The sequence below is a fragment of the Pelmatolapia mariae genome, linkage group LG16_19, assembly GCF_036321145.2.
Source record: "Pelmatolapia mariae isolate MD_Pm_ZW linkage group LG16_19, Pm_UMD_F_2, whole genome shotgun sequence".
Lineage (NCBI taxonomy): Eukaryota > Metazoa > Chordata > Actinopteri > Cichliformes > Cichlidae > Pelmatolapia > Pelmatolapia mariae.
Genome location: NC_086241.1, coordinates 21,267,568 through 21,291,806, shown reverse-complemented (window position 1 = coordinate 21,291,806; position 24,239 = coordinate 21,267,568). Strand labels below are relative to the sequence as shown.

General features: G+C 40.4%; 1 protein-coding gene across 1 annotated transcript in view; it reads right to left on the bottom strand.

Annotated features, from left to right (window-relative positions):
• Nucleotides 1–1,868: 1,868 nt before the first annotated feature.
• nck2a (NCK adaptor protein 2a) overlaps nt 1,869–24,239 on the bottom strand; it is a 41,467-nt gene continuing 19,096 nt past the window's right edge. The window contains exons 2-4 of the mRNA XM_063499666.1: nt 15,952–16,193; nt 6,350–7,122; nt 1,869–4,113 (exon numbers count right to left, since the gene is read on the bottom strand). Of these exons, the coding sequence (XP_063355736.1) occupies nt 3,919–4,113; nt 6,350–7,122; nt 15,952–16,177 (1,194 nt within the window). The 5' untranslated portion in view covers nt 16,178–16,193 and the 3' untranslated portion in view covers nt 1,869–3,918. The remainder of the gene's footprint in view (nt 4,114–6,349; nt 7,123–15,951; nt 16,194–24,239) is intronic.

The following is a 24,239-nucleotide window of genomic DNA, read 5'->3' as shown; positions in this document are numbered from 1 at the left end:
ATCTGAAACATGTGAGACAAATAAGAAAACAATCAATCAGGAAGTGGAGAAATGCATTTGTGCTCTCTGCTGGATAAGCCCTACCTTAATATTTAAATATTGTTTAATCACATATTTAGTGACATCGGTATCCCCCGTTTGTGTTGTGGCCCCTTCTCTCGGTTGTCGGTGCCGCACACTGATGGCCACAACTCTGCTTTCAAACAACACCTCTGATTGTCTTTGTGTTTGTGTCAGTGGGGTATAAACATGCTGCAGAGCTAAGAAGCACAAATGTCTTCATTAATTTAATGTTTCTGTTTTTCCACTAGAGACGGGGAGTCGACTCAGCTGCTACGAACACTACAAAATAAGAACAATACCAAAATAAGTGACTGTGGTAATTTGCAAACTGAAATTGGATTTGAATTACTCTAAACTAGAGCAGTCAGTCAGTAATGATCCCTCTCCCTGCTGAGCCTTTGGTTGCTTTGAGCTCACTTTCCTTTTAAATCAAGTACACTAATTTTAGATAACCATTCACGTGTGCTCCCCTGTTCACCAGTTTATTCTTTGGTCAGCTAACCCTGCATTATTATTGAAGCCGAATTTTGAAAGAGGCTGAATGAAAATCAATGAAATTGCTGACATTCAGCTTTATACGAGTTTAATTAATTCAGATTAAATTTGCCAAAGACTCCCAGCAGTGTGAGTTGCCAGAACAACCAAACACATAATCCTGCTGCTCAGGTGAACAGTTCTCAGGTGACGATCGAAGGAGCCCAATACTGCCACCATGTGGGGAATTCTGCGTACTGCAGTCCACATTTTCTCCTCTAACATTTTCAGTCACCATTAAAAATAATAATAATAACAAAATAACTTTTACAGCTCTGTCTCATCTTTCCACGTGGACACTGCTTTGTAAATAACAGCTGGCCCAAAAGACGGTGTACTCGATCTCCATTAAAAAGGTGAGACTAGAGAGCCAATCCAGATAAACCCCGGTGCAGTTTAAGGTACGTTGACATGCTGCAGTCATCACTCTCATATAAAGATATGAAATCCCAACTGGCAGCTTGGTCCTGTCAAAGCTGAGGCAGATGGCGGTATAATTGTGACTGACTCAGACACAAACACCCTGCGAGGGTGACCTCAATCATCAGAACGATTCTGGTTACACCAGCTGACGTATGTAGGGGTTAGCTATTTGCCAGACAGGATTCAAGTGGCCTGGGGGGGACTTTAAATGGCTGAATGGGCTTGTATACAGTGGTAAACCCCGTTAGATTCCCTTAAATAAATGTGTGAAATAAAAAAGGAAACGCTCCTATTTTTTAAAAAAAAATTTTTACACTAAATTTAGAATTAATAATCCTGAAGTGATTTTCATTTTTCAAACCGGTGCAGTCAGGTTTATTAAAAGCTGATGTGCTAAAAAGAACACAGAGGAGCATAAAGTAAAATCCCGAAGTGGTTTTAAGACCCAAGGATGATAGAAAAACATCTTTAAAATCTTCATCTTCTCCACATCTTGCTTAAAGCTGCTTTCATATAGTTTAAACACCAAAACAATTGCGGGACAATACTGAGACAAAAGTTGAACTCAGCCAAGCTATGAAGCACGGTGGGGAAATTATTTGCAAATGCTCTGAAACCTCAGGGCCTTGATTTCATTGCTGTCTGATAATTAATCAGACAGCAATGAAATCAGCAGAGAAGGAATTTAACAGGAGTCTCGTATCACCGTTAATTTGATCGCATCGCATTAGAAAATGAGAAAGTCTCTCTCTCAGAGCAGAACGGCTACACCATGCTGGCATTAACCTTTCAAAGTAATCACTGAGACAGTAACCGATCACATGTAATTTAGTATTCTTCAAAAAATTTTATTGAACAAAAGTATCTCAATTCTCATCACGTTGTCGGTGATACAGTACCATAGTTGGATCTTAATGATTCATATATGCACCTCTTCTTATTTTGAATATATACATACAGTGGAGACAAGAATTAAATAACAATGCTCAATAACATTCAGATATATCATATAAAAGCTGAGGACCCCATGATCAACACTTCCATTGGTAAACAAATGCACATAGCAAACGAAAATAAGAGGAGAATGCGTGGCGGGACTAAGGTTATAACTTTCAGCTAAGATGAGAATGTATTTGGTTTCTTGACAGTGAAAGATGAATTTTTTTATTTATGTGTATATATAAAGAGACAGAAACCTAAGCCCTGCTCCAGTTACTGTTCCTACACCTGTTAGACATGCACAACACATATCAAGGGTACAATGGCATCTCTATATTTACCCGGAAACAATTATCTTTGATTTCACTTCTGCCTGAAGTGTCACAAACTGTTTAGCTGGCCATGCTAAAGGCAGCCAATCCCGATTTCAGGGTGGATTATTACTATTCATTTTACTTTTATAAAGATAAGTTGGTTAAATTTTTCTTTTTTGCTAGATTCAAACAGGCCAGGCTTCAGACCTGTCATATTTTCAGTAAAACTGGACTACTCCAAGTCATTTCGTGATTAATTTGTTAATAAAAGAAAGATTTTGTGATTTGTAAAGGCAGTATATCATTTCCTAAATACTCTGAAACAGGGTCTCAGGTAATAACTTTACCATTTTTCCTTTTTTAAGACTTTTTTGGTATAATATCCCTTCCAAAGTCCTCATCGGTCAGATGTGAGAAGGTATTTTATTTCCATGGGCAGGCGCTGGAGCAGATCAAGTGTAATTACTCAGGTTAGCAGAAAAAAGCTTTTTATTATTCTTCAGTCAGTATCGTGAAATACTGGAGAACAGTAACATGTCCAACGTGACACTATATAAAGCATGAGCACAGAGTTATGAACGACTGGCGTACTATGGCGAGTGCAGTGCAGCCCTGGAGCCAGTAGTAATGGGTACAAGGTGGCACATTTGGTTACACAAATAAAACATTCAAACTCTACAGGAAATCAGAAGTCTCCACTATTGCATTAGTGCTCCCACCTAGACTGCTTTTAGGAAGTGCTGTATCCAGATTTTAAGTACTACAAACTAACGATGGGGTCTGTGAAGACGGAAACAAGGAGGGATTTAAGTTAAACAAAAAAGAAAGGAGAAATTTAAATGGGGAGAAAATGAGGAATGGTGAAAACTCTGAGACAAAGGGCAAAAGGCAAGAGAGTGATTCTGGTCACTTTGTGAAGTCACTGAATGAAGAAGCAACAGTTTAAACCTCCAGAGAGGAAATTAATTTAACTATTTTTTTAAAAGAGACAAAAAAAAAAAGAAGCATCAACTCTGTAACAAGCATTTCTTAAAAAGAAAAAAAGAAAAAAAAAGTGAAGAAAATAAAACAATGGCCAGCGATTCGACAGGACAACACCAGAGTTAGGTCCCACAGAGGTCTGAGTTCTCTCTGAACTCTTAAATGTCTGTTCTCCTGTGTGGATTAAGAGCAATGGTGTAACTTACAATGTGCGTGCTAGTAAATGGACATTATGTATGACATCAGAAGGAGAGCTCAACACCCAACAAGGCTTCAGGCGTTCTGTTAGCAGCAGATTTGGTCACTGCAATTTGCACATCTTAGATTGAGAGGCTGTTTTGTTTTTTTTCCTTTTTTCTTGTATTTAATTCTTTTGGCATGGTGTTGTATATGAAGGATGCAGATATTTGCTGACACAGTGCTGGCTGTCTTCAGGTTAACGGCTCGGTTGGAGAGCTAGAGAAAGTTTCACCTGCTCACTGCTAGGACAGATAAGACGCGGAGGTGCGAGAGAGGATCTAGACGTGGTACAGACGCCACAGCAAGAGGGTCCAGGGCTAAGGCTTGAGTTAAGACAGTCGGGGAGTGGCATTAGTGTTTGGTGTATGAGAGCGCGTGTGTGTGTGTGTGTGAGTATCCAGTGTAGGTGTGAGGGTGTGTAAAATCACAGCAGCGCTTTGACCAGGTACAGCTTCTCCCCATGTTCGCTGGTGAAGATGGGCGCTTTCTTGTAATGCTCCACAAGTTCATCCATGGAGTTAAACCTGCGCTGGCCAATACAGTACACTCCGTCTGACAGCTGCACTTTAAAGTGCTTATTCTTACCCACCGCCTTCAGAGACACGGAGAAGTCACTGGGCTGAAAAACAAAAAGGCAGACAGTTGTTACGGTTAGAAATGTCAGAGAATGACTGGGGGAAAAATGTGGAATTAAATTCAAAAGCAGACTGTGTTACAACCAGCAGGTGGCAGCATACGCCTAAACTTAAAGAGCTTGAACTACATTCATCCGACTGCAACATGTGAAATTCTGGTGTTCCGTGAGAAAATAAATAAATAAAATGAATAATCCCATATACCATCCAATCCCACGTAGAAAGGTGTTTTAATGCATGTCATTGCTCTTCTTAGATGTTCAGTCCGTGCAGAGTTTTACTCTTAACGCTTCAATTTCCACTGCTGTAAGTGGGACGTTTTCTCTGAGGTCACCTAAAATCTGAGTTTAAGGTGTGACCGCATGCAAGCCGTATTTATGACATCAAAAACATGCTGAAGAAATCTGAAACCCTGCACCAAGACACAACCTAATCTTTTTTTAGATGCACTTAAAACAAAAAAAGAAGAAATTCACTTCATAACAGCTGACATCAGATGGCTGCAGTGCAATGACAGAGGTGATCTACAGCAACAAATAATATACAATTCAATTTAACGGTCACCGTGAAATGTCCTTTTCGTTAAAAAGAAAAACTTTTTTTAATCGAATAAACTCTGTCCTGCATGGAATCGCCTTTATTCCTTATAACAAAAAGATGCATTTCAAAGCTGTCGGTTTGTATCCATTTTCAGCCAGTAATGAAGCCACAAAGGCTTTTGCTCCAAACCCTTAACCAGATTTATTGCTTCCTTAAATCAGCAGCTTTTCAGCTGTGCTTGCATAACTGAAGATATCTCAAGACAAGCTTGTTAACAATATTATGCGTTGTAGGTACTTTATTAGGTTATACAATGTCTCACTGGACCACAAAAAAATGGTGGTTATGGAGAGAGCACTGTGCAAGCTATGCCAGCATACACTCACTGGCAAATTCATGTTCAGGTGCCCGTCAATAAAAAAAATCTAATCAGCTAATCATATGGCAGCAATTTAATTCATTCAGGCATGTAGACGTGGTCAAGATGACCTTCTGAAGTTCAAACTGAAAACCAGAATGGGAAAGGAAGGTGACTGAACATATGACTGAACTGGCACTGTCATTGGTACCAGACAGGCTGGTCTGAGTATTTCAGAAACTCATGATCTACTGGAATTTTCCTACACAGCCACCTCTGACGTTTATAGAGAATGGACCGAAAAAGAGAAAATATCTACTAAGCGGCAGTTCTCTGTGTGAAAATGTCTTGTTGATTTCAGAGGTCAGAGGAGAAGTGCCAGACTGCTTGGAGCTGATAGGAAGAGAACATTAACTTAAATAACTACTTGTTACAACTTAGGTGTGCAGAAGAGCATCTCTGTATCCACAACACGTTGAACCTTGAAAGAGATGTGCTACAGCAGCAGAAGACCACATCTGGTTCCACTTCTGTCAACTAAGAACAGGAAATTGAGGCTGCCACTCACATGGGCTCACTAGAATTGGACAACAGAACACTGGAAACACTGGAATTGTTGCCTGGTCCTATAAGTCCCTATTTCTGCTGCAACAATCAGATGGTAGAGTTTAACTCAGAATCCATTCTGCCTTGTTGAGCATTGAGCATTGTTGCTGACCATGTCCATCCCTTGAACAGCCCAGTGTACATCTTCAGATGTGGTTACATGATAATGCACCATGTCTCAAAGCTCAAATCATCACAACATGACAGTGAGCTCTCTGTAATCAAATGCCGTCCACAGTCATCAGATCTCAATCCAATAGATCAACTTTAGTATGTGGACGAAGAGTTTCGCATCATATGCAGCTAGAAAATCTGCAGCAGCTGTGTGAAAAAAAGAAAAAAAAGAACACAAAAATCCTTGCTAGAAGTTATTTTCACTGAGAGTGTAATTACTGTAGCAGTTTCAGGTTAAATATTTCTCCGACCAGCTGCTCCTGCTCTAAGCATGTGAATGTGAATAATCATGCGATTGCTTATCAGCTGCTCCAAAAGGTTGCATCTAATGTTTGTGTTAAATAGGACTGATTACTAAAAATGTCAAGATTTCATATACATCATGTATTTAAGCTTTTAAAATACTTAAATGCAGGTCCTGACATGGAGAAACATGCGGACTATATTTCCAAACTCTGCTCTTTTTTTCTACCAGGATTCATCCTCAGTTTCTCCCAGTATCCAAAATACTACTCTATCATGACTTCACCCAAGTGACTCACCGATGACTCGCTGTCTCGTATGAGGAAATCACCCTCTTCGCCTTTCTCGTTGAGTATACACTCAGCCTGGTGTCTGGTGATGTTGCCGTAGTACCAGTCCCTGCCAGCGAACCTCCCTGAGCGTGCCGGTGCCAGGAGGCGGTTCTGTGGGGAGCTCGACGTAGAGGAGGGCGGGCCAGGCCGCTCGTCCAGCACCATCACATAGTTTTTAGGTACCAGGCCCACCATGCCACGTGAGTTTTTACACCTCCACCACTCTGGGTCGTTCTCGGGCTTCTCCACCACTTCCATGACTTCTCCCTTCTCAAAGTTTAGCTCCTCCTCTGTCACAGAGCTGAAGGGGTAGAGAGTCTGAACCAGGTGAAGAACCCCACGGCCACCTGTGCGCCCGTTTGCCAACAAAGTTCCTTGAGAACCTTCGAGGTATCCCCGCGAGGAATCGCCCTCCCCTCTATCATCTGACCCTCCGAGCTCCTCTTGGACATAATTGGAGGGAAACCAGCCTACCCGCCCCGCCTGATTGCCCCGCCACCAGCCGTCACTGCACTTCTCCATCACGATCACTCTGGAGCCTTTCACCAGGGTCAGCTCATCATCCCTCTCTGCTGTGTAGGCAAACTTAACTATAGCAGGGATATTGAGGTCGTAGATTCTCTCTGCTGCTCCTACCCCAACTCCTCCACCCCCACTGCCATTGGAGGGGTACTCTGTGTCTGAGCTTGGTGTTGGGGAAGCATCTCGGGCACTTGTCTTCCTCTTAGTTTTTCCTAAACCTGTGCACATAAACAGAAACAAGAGTAACATTACACAGATGGTAGCAAACACACAATTTTTTTCCCCACATTTCTACCAGATTAGTTATATCATAATTTGGTCTCCGCAATACCCCACTTTTCTTACCAGGTCGACACCAATTGTGTCTGTCTGGTGCTAGTTAACAAATCTCATATGTCCCCATAGCTTGTCTTATACATGTCAGTTCAACTAACTGGATAGATCGCTCATTCTACTCTGCATGTACTTTCCTGGTCAGACTTGTTCCAAATTGTTGACTATGCCACTTTCCAGTGAAGAGCCAACATGGCAGACTTCTCTCACTTGCGTCATACTTTCACTTCATTTGTACAAACGGTCCTCTCACATACACCTAGTTGGTTTAGTGTGTTTAACCATGTCTGCCCAGCTTAATAACCTAGTTAATCTGCGAAGGTGCAGAATCCATTTTGCATCCAAACTTGCATTTAGAGATAAAGAGGTGATCATTTTTAGGATGAAAAGGCTTTTGTGAAAAAATGCCACATTTTGGAAAAGCATTGAATAGTTTAGTTTTAAAATTTTGCTGTTACAAATTCTAATAAAGAGCACAAAGGGCACCCAATGATAAGTGGGAAATGTTATAAACAGCTGAAAAGTAGGAACTTTTTCAAATAGTCATGGACATTACTTTACTACCAACATCTAATGTTCCAGGTTGTTGGAGAAAGTCTATGCCCCACAGCTCTCTGATATATTTCTACACTACCCTTATTAAGAGAGCCTTCAGCAGCTGCACGTGTGATTCTACATGAAGCTGCACTCATTGCAGAGCAGGAGGGTGCAGGGGACTAACAAACTGGGCCTGCCAGTACTCTCTATGGCGAGTGGCAGAGAGGAGCAGTACATTCAGCTGATCAAACAATAGATAAAGATGCATAAAAGTGCATGGAGGGGAGAAAAAAAGAAGAAGGAAAAAAAACTGCTACATTCTAGCTTTCAGTCATTGTGATCTTTTTATATGAATAGTGCTGTGAAAAAGTTGTTTTTTTTTTTAACAATTTTAAACAGCTTGAAAGTCCGTTTATTCCATTCTCCGTAGAGATGATTCCATACTGCTTCAACAGTGTTGAGGTCCAGGCTCTGAGGAGGCTTGGTACATTTTTACTCCACCAGCAGCATGTTTGGGATCACTGCCATGCTGAAAAATGAAGCTGTTGCCAATCAGAAACATTATAGATGATATTGCACGGGGATCAAAATCTGATGGTACTTTTCTGAATCCATAAATCATCAATTTTGACAAGATCCCGAAAACCACTGGCTGAAATGCAGCCTCAAACCATGACAGAGTCATGCCTGTAAAATCTCCATTGTACATCTCTCCTGAACTCCTCTGTATACACAGATGATCATTTAAACCAAAAATTTCAGATTCTTTCCAGTTCTTGTGAAATTTTGCAGTAGCAGTTTCGATTTATCTCAGTCTTTTATAGTTTCCAGCTGTCATTTCTTTTGTCCTGCACTTGTCCAGTTAAAAAAAAAATTAAGTACACTGTGGAGATATGCCTAGTTTTCTGCTAATAGCTCTTTCAATTCAATTTTATTCATACAGTGTCAAATCACAGAACAGTTGCCTGAAGGCGCTTCGTAAAACTGCCGTCTTTGGCATTTTTCATATATTCAACTAAAGAAATGGGAACACATTATGTGTTTTTGTGACAGGGTGCTATTAACAGAGCGCCTAAGCTAAAAATTAGTTCTTTGCTATATTATTATGACACAACAATGGTTCATCCCTTGAGGCAGGTGCCTTTTTCTGCTTCAGTGACTCATAGGTGAATGTTAAGTTGCTTAACAAAAACAGCAGCAAACTACAAAACAGCAACAAAAAAAACATTCCTGTGAAAATGGTCAGGTACTAGGATTGGACTGAAAATGAACTAAAAAGCAGCCACTGTCCAAAAAACATTGAAAGACCTTCAGAAAGCCTGGAGAAGTATTCCTCAAGACTACATTTAAAGTAGAATAAAATCTGGTTGCTTGGAAGCCACATAAAGAAATGAGGGGAGCTCAGGACTTTTGCACAGTAATGTAAACACGGCTAGAATGACGGCAGCCGTTGTCGTTAACATGTGGGTATGGTGATTTTGTCAAAGAGTGGCTACAAAAATTTATTTTTACCGAGCAGAGCAGCACCTTGGAAACAGCTGTTTTGACTGCTGGTTAACATGGGCCGTACCTCTGTTATTTAAAACTCCTTCAGCTATATGATAATACAAACATGGGTAAATGAGAACGGCTTTTCTGGGATTTCTCCTGTCGTAAAATAAAGTGTATATGAAATTAGACAGTAGCAGATGAGCCAACAGATGCAACTAACTGACAAAAAGGCTGATAATAAATTGCACTGAATCACAAAATTTGCAAAAATCTGTATTAAATCAGTCCTCAAGTCTTTCACTGAATTACAGTTTAGTAGTTCTGATGTTCATACATATGGGCCCCATATTGTACCAACACTAAACATATAGAGATATTTCTGTTGTTGTGGGGAAATGGCATCAAAAATGAACCAAAACTGCCGGAAGGATGAAGCTTCTTGATCATCTCACATTTTGTGGGTCTTCAGACTCACTGGAGGGATGTTCATAAGCAATCAAAAACTGAATTTTGCATAATATGTTCCCTTAATCGTGTAAGAAATAACTAAACACTAATCAGTTCTTGTATATGAGCAGTAATGAAAGTTGCAATAACCTGAAGTAGATAACTGGAAGTAAGCAATAGTCAGAATGGCCTCGGCTGCTAGGGGAAAGGAGGCAGTTACAGTCACAAGAAAACTAATTGAGGCTGCAAGTTGTACTCATGGGCTGTTTGAAGCATTACAAGTGCAAAAAATACTTTAGATACAGGATATGCTATGAGAAACCTCAGAGGTAAAGGGCAGAGTGATACTCGCAATATTAGAATTAACAAAGAGCTACTCCTCCACTCACACCGAGCACCCCCACTACTCATAAGGATTGAAATGAAAGCTCATTATCTGCTTGGTATTCTGACGACATCATCTACAGGCCGTGCACACATCTATTTAAATCAAAAGGCTGAAAATAGTTGGTGCTGACAGGGAACGAAAACTGGAGCAGCCACCATGGGCTTGATAATGACAGGCATATCTAGGATCAAAGTCAACTCCTGTCTTACCTGTCTCTGACTTTTTCATTCATGTACTTTCAAAGAGAAGTGTTTAAAAATGCGCGTGCACTTCAGTGAGACCTCAAGTTAAAGTCTCTGAGCTGAACATAACCAAGGAGGTCTCCTCTTTTCTCAAATTCATGTTAAAATAATAATGATATGCCACACGGCTGACAACATTTATACCGTTTACTTGACAGTTGAGGCTTGTGTCATATGCTCATGTGTGCCACTAATGACTGAAGTGAGCATCTTGACAGCTAATCACCCATTTGTGCCACAGAGCAAGCTGAAATGTCACTGCTGAACAGAACATTTACATTGTTTTGAAAATTGCAGGGTTCACACAGAGTACCATGAAACTTGTTGGCAGAGAGAGGGAGGAGAGAAGAAGTGGAGTGAAGAGAGACAAGGGGTCCCTTGGCAGCTGTTCCACACACACACACACACAAAACATGCAGGAGACCAGGCACATCAGAGGCCACAGCTGACAAAAATGCAAAGAAGAGGGATGAGATAGGAATAACAAACAGATCATGTTTATGGATAGCAGTGTGTATCCTACATATCTGATAGCTGTGTGTGTGTATGAGTGTATGGGGGAATATTCTGTATCCAGTGACTGCAATCCAACTACTAGACTCTTGGGCCCATTTCAGGTGAACCTTTACAGAAATTTAAACACACAAACATACACACACCACCCAAGTAAAAACACCTGACTGCACGGGGGGGGGCGGTGTTTACTTGTCAAAGAGGCTAAATCATCCTTTGCCAAGTTAACACTGATACGCGCTATAAAGTGGGAAATAAATTCTACAGTGTCTTTCTCCCTCTTTCAAGTACATATATGGACCGAAGCCAAAACGGCTCAGCTGTTCAGTCTGTACCTCACTAGTGTAGCGCCCAGTCAAAGATGCCAGGGTTAATTTCTTTCCTAGTGGAAATGTTGCTTTTATGTTAAAAGCTGTGGTGGCAATCGACTAGAGTCTCATTCAAACATGCACTGCACCACCGTATTTCTATAGGCATCAAATGGTCTTTAACCTGACAGATCTCTAGTACAATCCCCGAGTAATCACTAACTGTGCCCATGTAAGAACACCAGCAACAATTGTCGAATTCAGAGCAAACGAGTGGGCATCATGTGTCTTCCCTCCTGCATGTTCTAACCAGGCTTCTCCACCTAAACCAGAGTACTTCCAGTACTAAGAACATGCCCGACTATACCCTGCTGAGCACCATGTGTGAGAAAGCCCAGTTGTGAACAATGTCTATCGACACTGTATAGATTTTTCTCTGTGTGTTTTGTAATAACAGCTCAGTGAACTAAAAAGTTGATTCTGGCAATGCTTGTTGCCACACACCAAGAACTCTTGAGCACATGCGTGAAAAACCGATCACTGTCAGGGGTCTCTATTAAGTCATTAGGAACCTTAATGTACAAGTGACCTATAACTGAATGATAGAAAGCAATGGTACCTATCCTAGATAGGCACACATACCTCTCAGGCGCACATTTTTCCCCCCTACTCATTTCCACTTCAAGGCACTGGCCTACTGGTTTGAGCAGCAGCAGGCTTTATTCTCTCCTCCCACCCATTCACTCCCAACCTTCACCTACCTCTTCATCTTCTGAAAGAAGACTCGATTTTCAAGCCCAGAGGACTTCAACTCAGAGGGAAGTGAGTTGATGAAAGCCTCAGTGTCTGCATGTTGCAGCATATTGCTTCACTCTATAACTTAGAGTTGAGGACAGTTGAGGGGAAAGTTACTGTAATAAATAAGTCCACAAAATCCAACATTGCCCAGCAGCAAGTCTGTGCAACAATCAAAAAGCAATACCTGGTCCTGGAGGAAAGTATTGGCACTGACTCATCGAGTGGTATGATTTAGGAGTAGTTGAAGTGAATCACATGTGAGCAATGCGTGTGTGTGTTGTTTTTTCTTTTTTTTAATAGCAGTGTTGCTCTGTTGATATGAGTGCCATGGGAAGCAGCTATGGGCACCAGTATACCACTAGTGGGCCATGGGGATCTTAATGCATTACTGTGTGTTAACACCAGCATAACCTGCCAAAAGGCTCAAGGAGACAAATGAGGTTGAATAAGCTGTAGAGCCCCCTTTTATCATACACTTGTTTACATTTTGTGTGTGGTATTGCCCAATTGGCCATTAGCAGTTTATATTTGTACTGTGCCCATAAATCTATTAGCATACAAATATAACTGGATTACTTTCATATTTAAAAAAAAAAAAAAAGATTTATCAGTTTTTTGTTCTGCTGAAAGTCTACTTCTATTACAGATCATATAAAACATATTCAGTATAGTTGCTGGTAATCTGACTATTGTAGGGTTGTGCGATATGACCAAAATCTCATATCCCGATATAAGACATTTATCGTCCTGACAACGATATAAATCACAAAAATGTAACATTTTCTGTAAATTCTGTGAATCTCGGGCAACTCGACTTGCGTGAAGTGTTTCCAGCTGGGTGTCCTTTACCTGGAGTCCAGTGTTTTAACCGATGCATGAAACTATACATTTTTAGACATAAGTTGTAACGGCCGGCGTTTTCTTTCAACGTTTGAGTCTAAGGTTTATTTTTTAGCACCTGACAGCTCTTTTTTGCTTCTCATCCGTAAACTCTCTGCATACTCTTTCACGTGATTCGGTTTATTTTGAAAGGTCTCAACAGGATCTTGAGCTTTATTGTGAAAAGTTTACGTGGGAAAACAAACAAACAAGCGGACAGCGGAGCCACGTGATGGTTTTACCATCATTGTTGCTAACGACAACACGTAAAAACAGGCTCTTGTCCGTCCGTAGTGTGGTTATATTAAATATAAGAGAAAGAATGAACTTTAAGAAATTAATATAGCCACTACAGTGACCATCAAAACGATGAAAAAATATTGCTGTAAACAGTTTATTTCACGACACCACGAAACAAACGATAGCGTAATAGGAAACGATAGACGTTTTTATATCGTCATCCGATATATATCGCTATATCGAACAGCCCTACTCTGTTGTGTTAAAAAAGATGGGTGATCAGAAGTTGCTAGAACCCAAGACCTAGAGGACTAAAATAAAGTGTGCTTGAAATGGCTGCACATTCTTTTGAAGCTTGTATAGTTTAAGCAGGACACAGGTCTATTTAACCTAGAACTGACAATGACCATGTTTATTAAAAAGTGCTAAGTGAAATGGGCCATGGGTATGCCGCTTTTTAACCTGAGACAGGAAGAAGTGCTTTGCACAGCTCCATATTCACCCACACACCATCACTCACTGATCGCAGCAGATATGCTGTTTAAAAAAACAAACAAACAAACAACCAAACAAACAAACAGAAAAAACACACAAGTGGATGGAAATCTAACTTTTCAATATGTTGTACAGTGAGTACTGGCCCAGTTTCAGGATTAAGTAGGACTTTAACTGAATTCTTTCAGTCATTACTGTTTTTATTTCCTGGGAGAGCAAAGTGGGGCACAAGGCAGCATGCAGCCATTTAGAGTTCAATTTTGCCTCGAGTGATGTTGATGATACAGCCACATTAAAGCACAGAAAATGAAAAGGAAAAGCTGAAGATAACAATAATTATAGACTACCAACACGCTGCATAAACACAATGGAGTGACTGAAGACATGAAAAATAGAAGAAAAAGGCCAGGCTACTGAGAGGATGAAATAATCAAGCTCCCAGCCAATCAGATTCTCCAGTTCAGTGTGTAAGTTCCATTAGCGGCCGACCTCACCTATTGCTCATCACCTCATCATGACAGGGTACTCGCCTATTGAATTTTCTCTGGCTTTTAACACTAAAGAGCTACTAGCTGGAAGCACGCTACTTAGACTGAAATGGAACTAGGCCATAATGATGTAGTCGATATGTAACTTAGTCAGGGGACAGAGAGGTAATCCATCATTCTCGCACAACCATTAGGCGGTTGATTTCTCCACTAATTAAACCACTGATCATAGAAAAGCAGAGACCTACAGTGACGGAGAAAAGAGCTGATGGGAACAATACTGAGGTGGGGGAGTGAGTGAGGGGATGCTATTGTCTCTGTACACAGTGAACTCTTATGAGGGTGACAGTGGCAGGCTGTGCCACGCTAGCCCACATGAGGCTACAGAGTTTCCCCGAGGGCTGGTAGCCACAGAGCTGAGAGTAATCAGAGCATTAGGCTAGACTCCTTTCAGCTCTTTCTCTATTCTCCACTTCACTGTCCTCCCCTCAAATCTAAATATGGCTGCCTTTCAGGGCCACACAGTTACTATTTTTATTCCAGTTGCGCATCTTGATCATCCCCCCCCCGTTAAAATTTAACAGCAGGCATGTCTATTTTTTCCCCTTCTCACCATATCAGTCTCTCTCTCCTTTCACAAAAAAGGTATGTCATACTAAAAGTGTCAAAACAGATGAATTTCAGTGTTGCTCTGCCTCTGGCTCTTTTCCTGCTACAAAAAAACAAGAGCAGGCTTATTTCTTGATGTCGGCTGTTTACCAGGACACACCACAAATCTGTAAGCGATCGGCCATCTCATTTGTGAAGGCTATTTTTCTCGGTGGTCACCTCTGTGGCATTTGTACTCCGGGGCAACTTCTCCCCAATCATTTTGTCACCCTACTCCTAAAGTCCAAAAGAAATATGTAAAAATAACTTAGAACACGCGCTATTCGAATACTTGATATCTAACAGGACCCCATTGTGAGACTATTTGTCTTGCTACGAGTTATAATAAATTAAACAAATACCAGGATGCCTGACAGCCATCACAGATCATATTTTGGAGCCGTAGCTGAAAGCTCAGAAATAGACTCCACTCTGCAGCCGCACTAAGGAGCTCACCGTTAATTTAGGAATGTCTCAAAATACCAACATCCGCTACTGTACAAAAAGTTAAAGTCAATGCTCTCCGGCACGTGTGAAAGCCCTGTGTGCCACATATTCAGTCTATGCCACTTTAAGCTGCTGTATTATGCATAAGGTCACATATAAACTCTACTATATCTCTGTTGATGTCTTGATTGCACGACAGGCAAGCACATAAAAGAATTACACTTATTTTTCTTTTAAAAGTTTGTCATACTTGATGCTAACAGACAAACTTTGCTGTCTTTCATCCATATTGTTTTTATAACTGGCTATTACAAAGAAAACCTCTATTTTTGATCAGGTTGCTTAAATGGTGAATGGTAAATGTATTTAATTCATTTAGCCATACTATATTCTCTGCAATCCCTGTCACAGGCTGACAGCTATGTCAACATATAATTTCTAATATATTCAAGTCACGAATGGGGACTGAGAGACAAGAGTGCTGACAGCTGAGAGCAATGGGTAACTCAACAAGATCCCTGCAGGGCACAGTAACAGCTCCCAGCAAGGGGGTAGACATGGTGAAGAAATCATTTTACTTTTTTTGAGAGAGAGAATTCAAGCAAACACAAGTGCACACACACAGACAACTGTTTAACACCGCATCTTATCTCCTCCACCACGGCGCACAGAGTATTGAAAAGAGGATGCAGAGATTTTCTGCTTTTACTGAGAATAATCTCCTGGCAGTAGCAACTTGTACACACAAGGCAACCTTTGACTTCTAAGCAGCGTGTGACTGAATTCCTCTTACCCAGAGTGTCTTTGATGTTCTTCACAAGAGAGCCTTTCTTCAGGCTGTTCTTGCGCTCGACGTAGTTTGATGGCACATATCCCGTTTGATTGGAGGCGTTGCGGACACGCCACCAGGTCTTCGAGTCGTCCAGGAGGAAGAGACGCTCATTTTTACGGATGTCAAGTTCCTGGTCCTGCTGGGCCGTGTAGTCCCACTTGGCTACAACAATCACCTCCTCTGTCATCTTTCATGGAGTCCTCCTGTGGGGGGGGAAGAGAAACCTGGAGTGAGCCAAGGACTAAAACTCTTTGCAAACTGCCATACAAATGGTGTACATCAGTATACACATTCACTTATGTGCTATTAGTAAGCACATAAGTTAATTATTATAAGGAAATACCGCTTCTGACTCATCACCTGACTCCAGCCATTAGGCAAGTTATATTTAATCTATAAATCACAACCATAAAGTTGCTCTTTTGTTACTTATTAACCAGATTTGCTGTCCAACATTATTAACAATGACAATTACTAACAATACAAAGACTGCAAAAACATCTTTTACAAAACGTCAAAATATGTATTTTTTTTCCCCCTAATGCAAAGTATAATTTAGAGGTGAGTTTATGTGAGGCTCTGCACTGCTGTGACACATAAGAAGTCATTACAAAAATAATCCATACTCATCCCTGCACACAGTTATTAAACCGCTTATCCCAGCTCACACTGGGCATTATTCTGCATTCTGTACGGGGGTTCCAGTCTATCAGAAGGCTAGATTACGTAAGCAAGCTAAATATGACAATCTCATGTTTGTGAGTCATATTTAATCAAAATTTAAATAGATAATTCATTGGATGGAGACTAGAACAACTCTTCAAACTGCTAATAAAATTCTTATTGGCAAACTATTTCTTTTTCAGGATAACGGTGCTAAAAACATCAACCCCTCAAAAAAAGAAAATTCTCAAAGGACTTCTTTGGTAGAAAACAACACAAACACACAAAATCAATTTGTGTGCTCATTTTGCATTCACCCTCTCTAGCACGCACACACATGCACATTACTTTGCCTATTAGATTTTTCTGACAGACAGTGAGCAATTACATGCTCTACTTCACCAAGCTTTAGGTAAGGTCATTCGACGTGAGGCATTGACAAGGAATCACTTATGATGCAACCAAATTTGGGGGAAATCTGCACAGAGATATAAGGAATGTTTGATGGAATTTTTTACTCCAGTTTGTGAAAATCCGCTCTGTGATAAAAGCCACCTCATGGTATGAGAACCATCTTAACAATCCAGTTTATATTTAGCTCTCTGCCAAGTAAGGAGTCTACAAGTGGAAGCTCGATTACTTCAAGACATGACTGACGAGAAATTAGTGGAGATTATAAGGACCCTTTTGAAGATACGGATAAGTTAAATAATTGACAGTTGAAAGGGGTGTTATAAAGCTTTTTTGCCATCTATTGCCAAGCAACTTAATCAAATAAAACTGCCCGTCTGATATCTACAGTCTAATCTAATGTAAGGCTATCAGGAAGCTATTGTGAGGCACCGAATAACAGCAGTAACAAAGTTCAGGGTTCAAGACAGACAAGCACAAGCATGGGGAGCATATGTATGCATATATGAGCACAAAAGTACATGGACTGGACACAAGGGAAACAATCAGCAGCACAGATTTATAATGCAGAGGGATTGTATATTCCCTTACGCCTATAATCACATTTACATTTTAGTCTTTAATGAGAGGGCATAGCACAGATAAAGAACAACCACAAAAGAGATTTATGACTCATGAGAAGAGGAGCTGCACAAATTAGACCGTATAAAAAGATTCCATTACTGGTGGAACGATTGATATCTTCTGGGTAGGCTACATTTTATGAAATGCAAATGGAAGCACTCTAAAGCTCCGGCTGTTTTTTCAACCGGAGAGATTCAATTCTGCTTCAATTAGGCCACGACCGCAGAGACAGTGCAGCCGATACAGAATACATTCTTACAGTTACAGCTGAAAGCAGGGTTGTGTGTCACTGCAAGACAGCGTCTAATAGCCGCTTTCTGTCTCTGCAACAGAACAATAAAAACTGAAATGCAACAGTTTGAGCAGATGAAATCTGCACTCATGAATGTGTCTCTGCTTGCCGTCACTAAGGCTGTCAAACTGGATTTCTTCACGGGCTTGAGCACGGACAACAGAAGAAAGGAAAGGAGGAAGGTTGTGCAATGCTGTCATAACTTAAGTTCACCCTAAGTTAAATTACTCAACTTTCCAGGAGGTGACAACTTTAAGTGCACCACAAAGAATTCAGTAGGAAAAAAAGAGACAGAAGGGACAGTTTGATTTTCAGGAAAAGACGAAAAGCAGCAGCTGTGTTTCTTTGGAGAGGGCAGGAAATTGAAGTGAAAAGGCAGATTTATGACAAGATGAGGGACAGTGACGTCAACTCTTCTAGGAGACAGGAGGTATGTGAACGTGCTGTGGCCTTTATCTGCCCCAGGCTACAGCTTCTAGGCCGAGCTACTTCGGTTGCATGATTACACTAAACCCGAGGAAGTCTGATTGGTTATATGCTGTATAATATTTTACAGTTGTCGCTTTTAAGATGTTGTATAAAGCACATAAGAAATGTTCAACAGCAATAAATCTGGCCAAACTTCTACACAAGAGTGGTTGTTACAATCACTCAGACCTTTGAGCTGAAAGTCGTTTTCACGCTTGTAGCGCAACTAAATTTGAACAAATCAAGTAAAAAGCAATTACACTGATTCCTAGATCTGAGCTCATTCGTGGTTATACTTTTGACAAACAAATTAACAGCTGCGAACATGCAACCAACTCATTCCCTCAACCGATTTGCTGTCATCACAAAATGTCAGTGTCACATATAATCCATTGTATAAACTCTAGAGCGTAACAGCAGGTCTTGCTGCACTTAACTGAACTTTATGTGCTTACTTTTTTCCACCCCACTGGTGTCACCCTAGCGAGTACTCATTAAGGAACAACTGATGATTATTAGATGAGACTGCAGTGACAAACAGGTAGAAAACACATGAAAAAAAAAGCCACAGTACCGTCATGTTATGGGGAGTGCGAAATGAGTCAGCCTTATGTATCTGTTGATATCAGCTTACTACAGAGAGTATTTGAGCAAAAACATAAGTGAGTAGTAAGGCTAACCAAAATAACAAAACTAATCCAAACTAAGACAGTCTTAAATGTCAGTATAAACTCCGTAACAATGACACACTGGCCTGATTAAAACATTAAAGATCCATTAGAAACTGTTAATTACATTCTTCATTAATCAAACCACATTTTAAATTGTAGGTATAACGTTGCACAGACATGATGCAATAGTGTGGAGATTGGGACTAAAGTTAGCAGTACTAACAGCTACAGCCTTCCTGCCTTGCAAGCTACCATCCAGATGCCTGTGCAGACACTGCTTAGGTCCTGTTTTTTTTTTTTTAAGTTGTTGGAAAATACTAAACATACAAAGCACAACTGCTGAACAGCAGCAAAACAAAGTGATTACACATTGCACCAGAGTAACTGAATAATATGTGACTGTTTTTCCCCACCATCCTATCATGAGCACTGCACCACCTATCAACCATTAGGCCAATTTCTGTCTCTTTGCCATCCTTGCATCAGGCAGAGTGATGGCAATGCTGCTTCAAATAAAATCTGTCATCCTCTGTCAGCTATCATGTATGACACAGTGGCAGCTGTATCACAGCTCACTGTGATACCCACATCGCTCTTGCTGTTGCAATGAAATCCATCAAGGCAGTTAATACAGTCTGAATGCCTTTTTTGATACAGTGAACTGAGCTTAAAAACAGGATCTGCTAAAGAAAGAAAATTAGAAAGAATTGTCATTTAATAGGATCAAATGACTTCCTTGGTATTATTAACAAACAAGACAGGTGGCTAAACAAAAAGGTCTCTCTCTGCATGAACGCACACAAATATACAGGAAAAGAAAATAAACCAATTTAGGCGAGTGTGAATTTGAAAAAGGGGGGGGGGAGACACACATTTGAGTGCTTCTCTCATAACCCCCCATTATTCAGCTAAGAGAGTTATGAGAGAAAAGATGAGCAGCAGACTGCTGAGCTGGGCTTCACCAGCACTTCACAACTCCCTTCTAAGGGGGGGGTTAGAGGCCCTTTCAAATGTGCACAAAGAGAGGGTGAAAGTAAAAGAGGATTATGAAAAAAAGAGGGGATGTTTAAAGGGTGAAAAAAAAAAAAAAAAAAAAAAAACACGTCTGGCAGAGCTTTCCGTGTTCAGCATTCAGGTCAAAGCTAGCCAAAATTCAGCCAATGGGAGAACACTTCCACCTCCCCCTCCACTCCACACTGTTTGCAATAGTTGCTTCTCACAGGAAGGAGGACTGCTTTACTCCCTGCTGGCGATCAGTGTCGGAAGCATTTGGAGTGCACTGAACAGACTGAAACATGAGGAAGCCAGATTCACTGCTACAGCCACTCTGGACAAGGCTCTGCAATTTAACGAGGCCTAATGGTCCTCTTCACAGAATGATTCGTCTCCAGCAACATAACCATGCCAGAGCAGCATTTAATGCCTTTCACATACAGTCAGTGTTGACAATATTTTCCACATGTATGCCTGCTGCCGTCTCATTTACCCCAGTTTTGCAGGCTGAAAAAGTGTGGCAGCTACGTTGTTAAACAGCAATATGTTACATCCTCTCGATAGGCTTTCAGTGCATCACCCACTCACACACAAAGTACATTTTCTGTCTCTCACAGCCCTTCAACAGAGGGTGTGGTATATGACATGAGCTCATCTGCCTCCGTATTGAGGTTGGCGAGTGCTCTTCAGTTTCAGGAAAATAAATGGGTGCTATACACATGGATGCCATCAAAATAATAAAAAGAAGAAGAAAAAAAAAAGCACCAAACTCAAACCACTCGAGGACAGCTCGAATACAACACCAAAAGCGCTTCTTGCTGTCTTCTCAAAATAGGACTGAGAAGAAGGCACACTCAGACCACACAAATAGAACCCGGCCTGCTATCACAACACCATATGACTGAACATCTGATGACAGAGCAGGCTTTATCAAATTCAACTTTTCCAAAGCTGCAAAGCACAATCTAAACCAGAGAACAAACACAGCCAACTCTAGTAATAACATCCCTAAAAATCCAGCCCTGTTTTATGATGATTCCATTGAGTCTGAGCAGTAGACCCCAAAAGAAACATATAAACAGAAGTATCCAAAAGTAAAGCCAAATAAACGTTCAAGTATGAGGTTTTAAAGTGATACTACACTATCCAGCACTGTGCTTTTAAGTTTGGGATTTGTGGATGAGATTAAACAAAATCAAAGGCAGGCTTAAGCATCCTACTATCATTACGTACTTCAATTGCCTTATATTGGGGCATTTAGCATTCAGTACCTTTTTAGCATCTTTTAAAGTTTTTTTCCCCTCTATATAAGATCAGTTTATGTACTACATAGCCTGTGATTAAAGTTCCAAATCCTCTGTGCCTGTAGAGTGAATCTATTTAAACTATAATTACAAATACACACAGCCCCAAAATATGATTACATGCACACAAGCCACAAGTTAATATGCTGAGCTTGTGCAATTCAGGTGCACGCAGCCACCTGAAAACAGAGTTTAGAAAGTTTTCTGTTTAACCCTCTGAAAGCAATATACTAAAATTCCTGCTGCTCTAGCAGAAAAGCATCCGACTGTTCCCATGAGCCGAGCTGGAGCGCGAGCATTCAGCACACAGATGGCAATAGTCTTCACAAAAGCGCCAAATTATATCCAGCATGTCAACTCGTATTAAAAGCTTTGGGTGTTTGTATTAATGAGAGTATTAACTGCTTCTCATGGGGGACAAAAATCACTTGACATAAGGCCAAACAAACAAGCAGGGGCTTGCTTTTGGGGCCTGCTTGTTTAAAAGCACTAGAAGTGCTAGTAAGGGCTTTTGATACCTTTTGCGTATACACAAAATGTGGCAGTGGTAACAAGTAAAAGCAAACCAGAAAACAAAAACAAACAAAAAACACACAAACAAACCAACAAAAAAACCAAAAACAAAAACCATGTCATGGAAATTTTAGGGTATGTATTAAAGCACCAAAAGACTAATTGAAAAAAAAAAAAAAAAAATAGATGCATTGAAATTTGTAGTTGCCATAGCATACTGTGCATTTTTATATAATCAATAAGAATCAGTCCAGTTCACTTCAACCACTGATGCAGCAATCTTGCAGTGTCACAACACAACCATAAATCTTAAGCTGCCTAAAAACCAATGAAAGAAACTTCCTTCTTTAACAGGACCTTCCTCTCTATAAGCAATTTTTCACATGTCACTTTTATTTTCTGTCATGACTTCAGCTTTTCTCTCCTATACAGAGCCAAAATTGTTAAATCGATCTCCATGACAATAATCATGGGTGGTCCCTTTTTCACTCGCAGGGGTTTAAAATAGAAAAAAGAAAAAAAGGGGGGGGGGACTAGAAGAGTGTTTCCAAATGCCTTATGAAGACACCATTAAAGAAAAAGGTTGGTGTTAACATATTTGATAATAACTTATGTATTTCATGTTAAAAATTACATAAAAATGTATATTTAACACTTAATCTCAACAGTGAATCTGTTCTGAATGTGAAGTGTTATTTAATATGTTGATGTTAAGATACAACTGTACAATATCCACTAATCAACAAATCAGTGATTACTACAGCAGGACATGATGTGCCTTACCAATCCCTGCATCACACATGATCTCTGCAGACAAATGGCAGGTGGTGTTTTTCCTACTTAAGCGTTTCCTATTTAAACTTTTTTTTTTTTAATGATTGCATTATGCGAGTTGCTGTTTTAATTAGCATTTTCTTAATTTAGCAACACAGCAGTGAAATCAGGTTAATTTTATATCATTATTCCATCGTAATGATTGCAGTGAACGATGATAAACAACACTGAATCCCTACTGCATCGAGTTCCTGCTAAATTCCCTATTTTCTCTCCTCTTCACGCTTAAATAGCTGACTTCTAACTTGGGTTGTTTTCTCTACTCCTTGACGCCTACTTTAACTGCCTTCGATAACAGTGCAGAGCTTGTTCACTTCGCACACCTCCCTGCACTCCAAACACATGACACTGCTCTACTGTGCACCTTGTTTTCTGTAAATTTCATAACCCAAACCTCTGTGCACAACCTCTCCCCGCTCCAAGGCATCACCTATTAGCATTGTTTTCTTGTATCTGTTTTATCCAGTTTTGTAGCCCTGGTTCACATAAGGAATAGAAAGTCTCTATTTTTAACAGTGTGATACTATAGTATTCATCTCCCTTGGCAGAACAACAAAAGGCAAGCATTGTAAAGCACAGTGGGGCGAGTGTAGTGAACACAGCTTTGATGTACAATGGCAATGTTTTCTCTCGATTGGAGTGGAGACATAAAGCACCTGAGGTGATGCTGTGTTTGTGTCTGTGACAAAGCTCGAGAGAGAGCAATAAAGAGAGGGGAAAAAATGTGTGAAAAGGGTCACTTCCAAGCCAAACACCAAAGATGGTGCACTGGCTTTAAGCTACAGACATGTTTAATTAAGTGTACCAGACTATTTTCCTAATCCCTCACCATAAACCATGCCTCCAAGGATCTGCGCTCTGCACATCAAGACTAAAGTGGTGCCCAAACACTAAGCTTTTTCAAAAGACAAGTCTTTATATTGGTTAATTGTATTGCAGTCTGGAAATGGCTTTGGAGTAGGGCTGTGCGATATGACCAAAATCTCATATCCCGATATAAGACATCGTCCGATAAAGATATAAATCACAAAAATTTAACATTTTCTGTAAATTCTGTGAATTTCAGGCAGCTCAACTTGCGTGAATTTTTTCCAGCTGGGCGTCGTGTACCAGGAGTCAAGTGTTTTAACCAGTGCATAAAACTATACATCTTTAGACATATGTTGTAACGGCCGCCGTTTCTTTGTGAGTATTTATTACACGGCATTGCTGCGGGGGAAAGCCGGTTCTAACATTTGAGTCTAAGGTTTATTTTTTAGCACCTGACGGCTCTTTTTTGCTTCTCATCCATAAATACTCTGCATACTCTTTTACGTGATTCGGTTTATTTTGAAAAGTCTCAACAGGATCTTGAGCTTTATTGTGAAAGGGTTACCGTATGTGGAAGATAAACAAGCGGACACGTGATGGTTTTACCGTCGTTGTTGCTAACCACAACGCATAAAAGCAGGCGTTTGTCCGTCCGTAGTGTGGTTA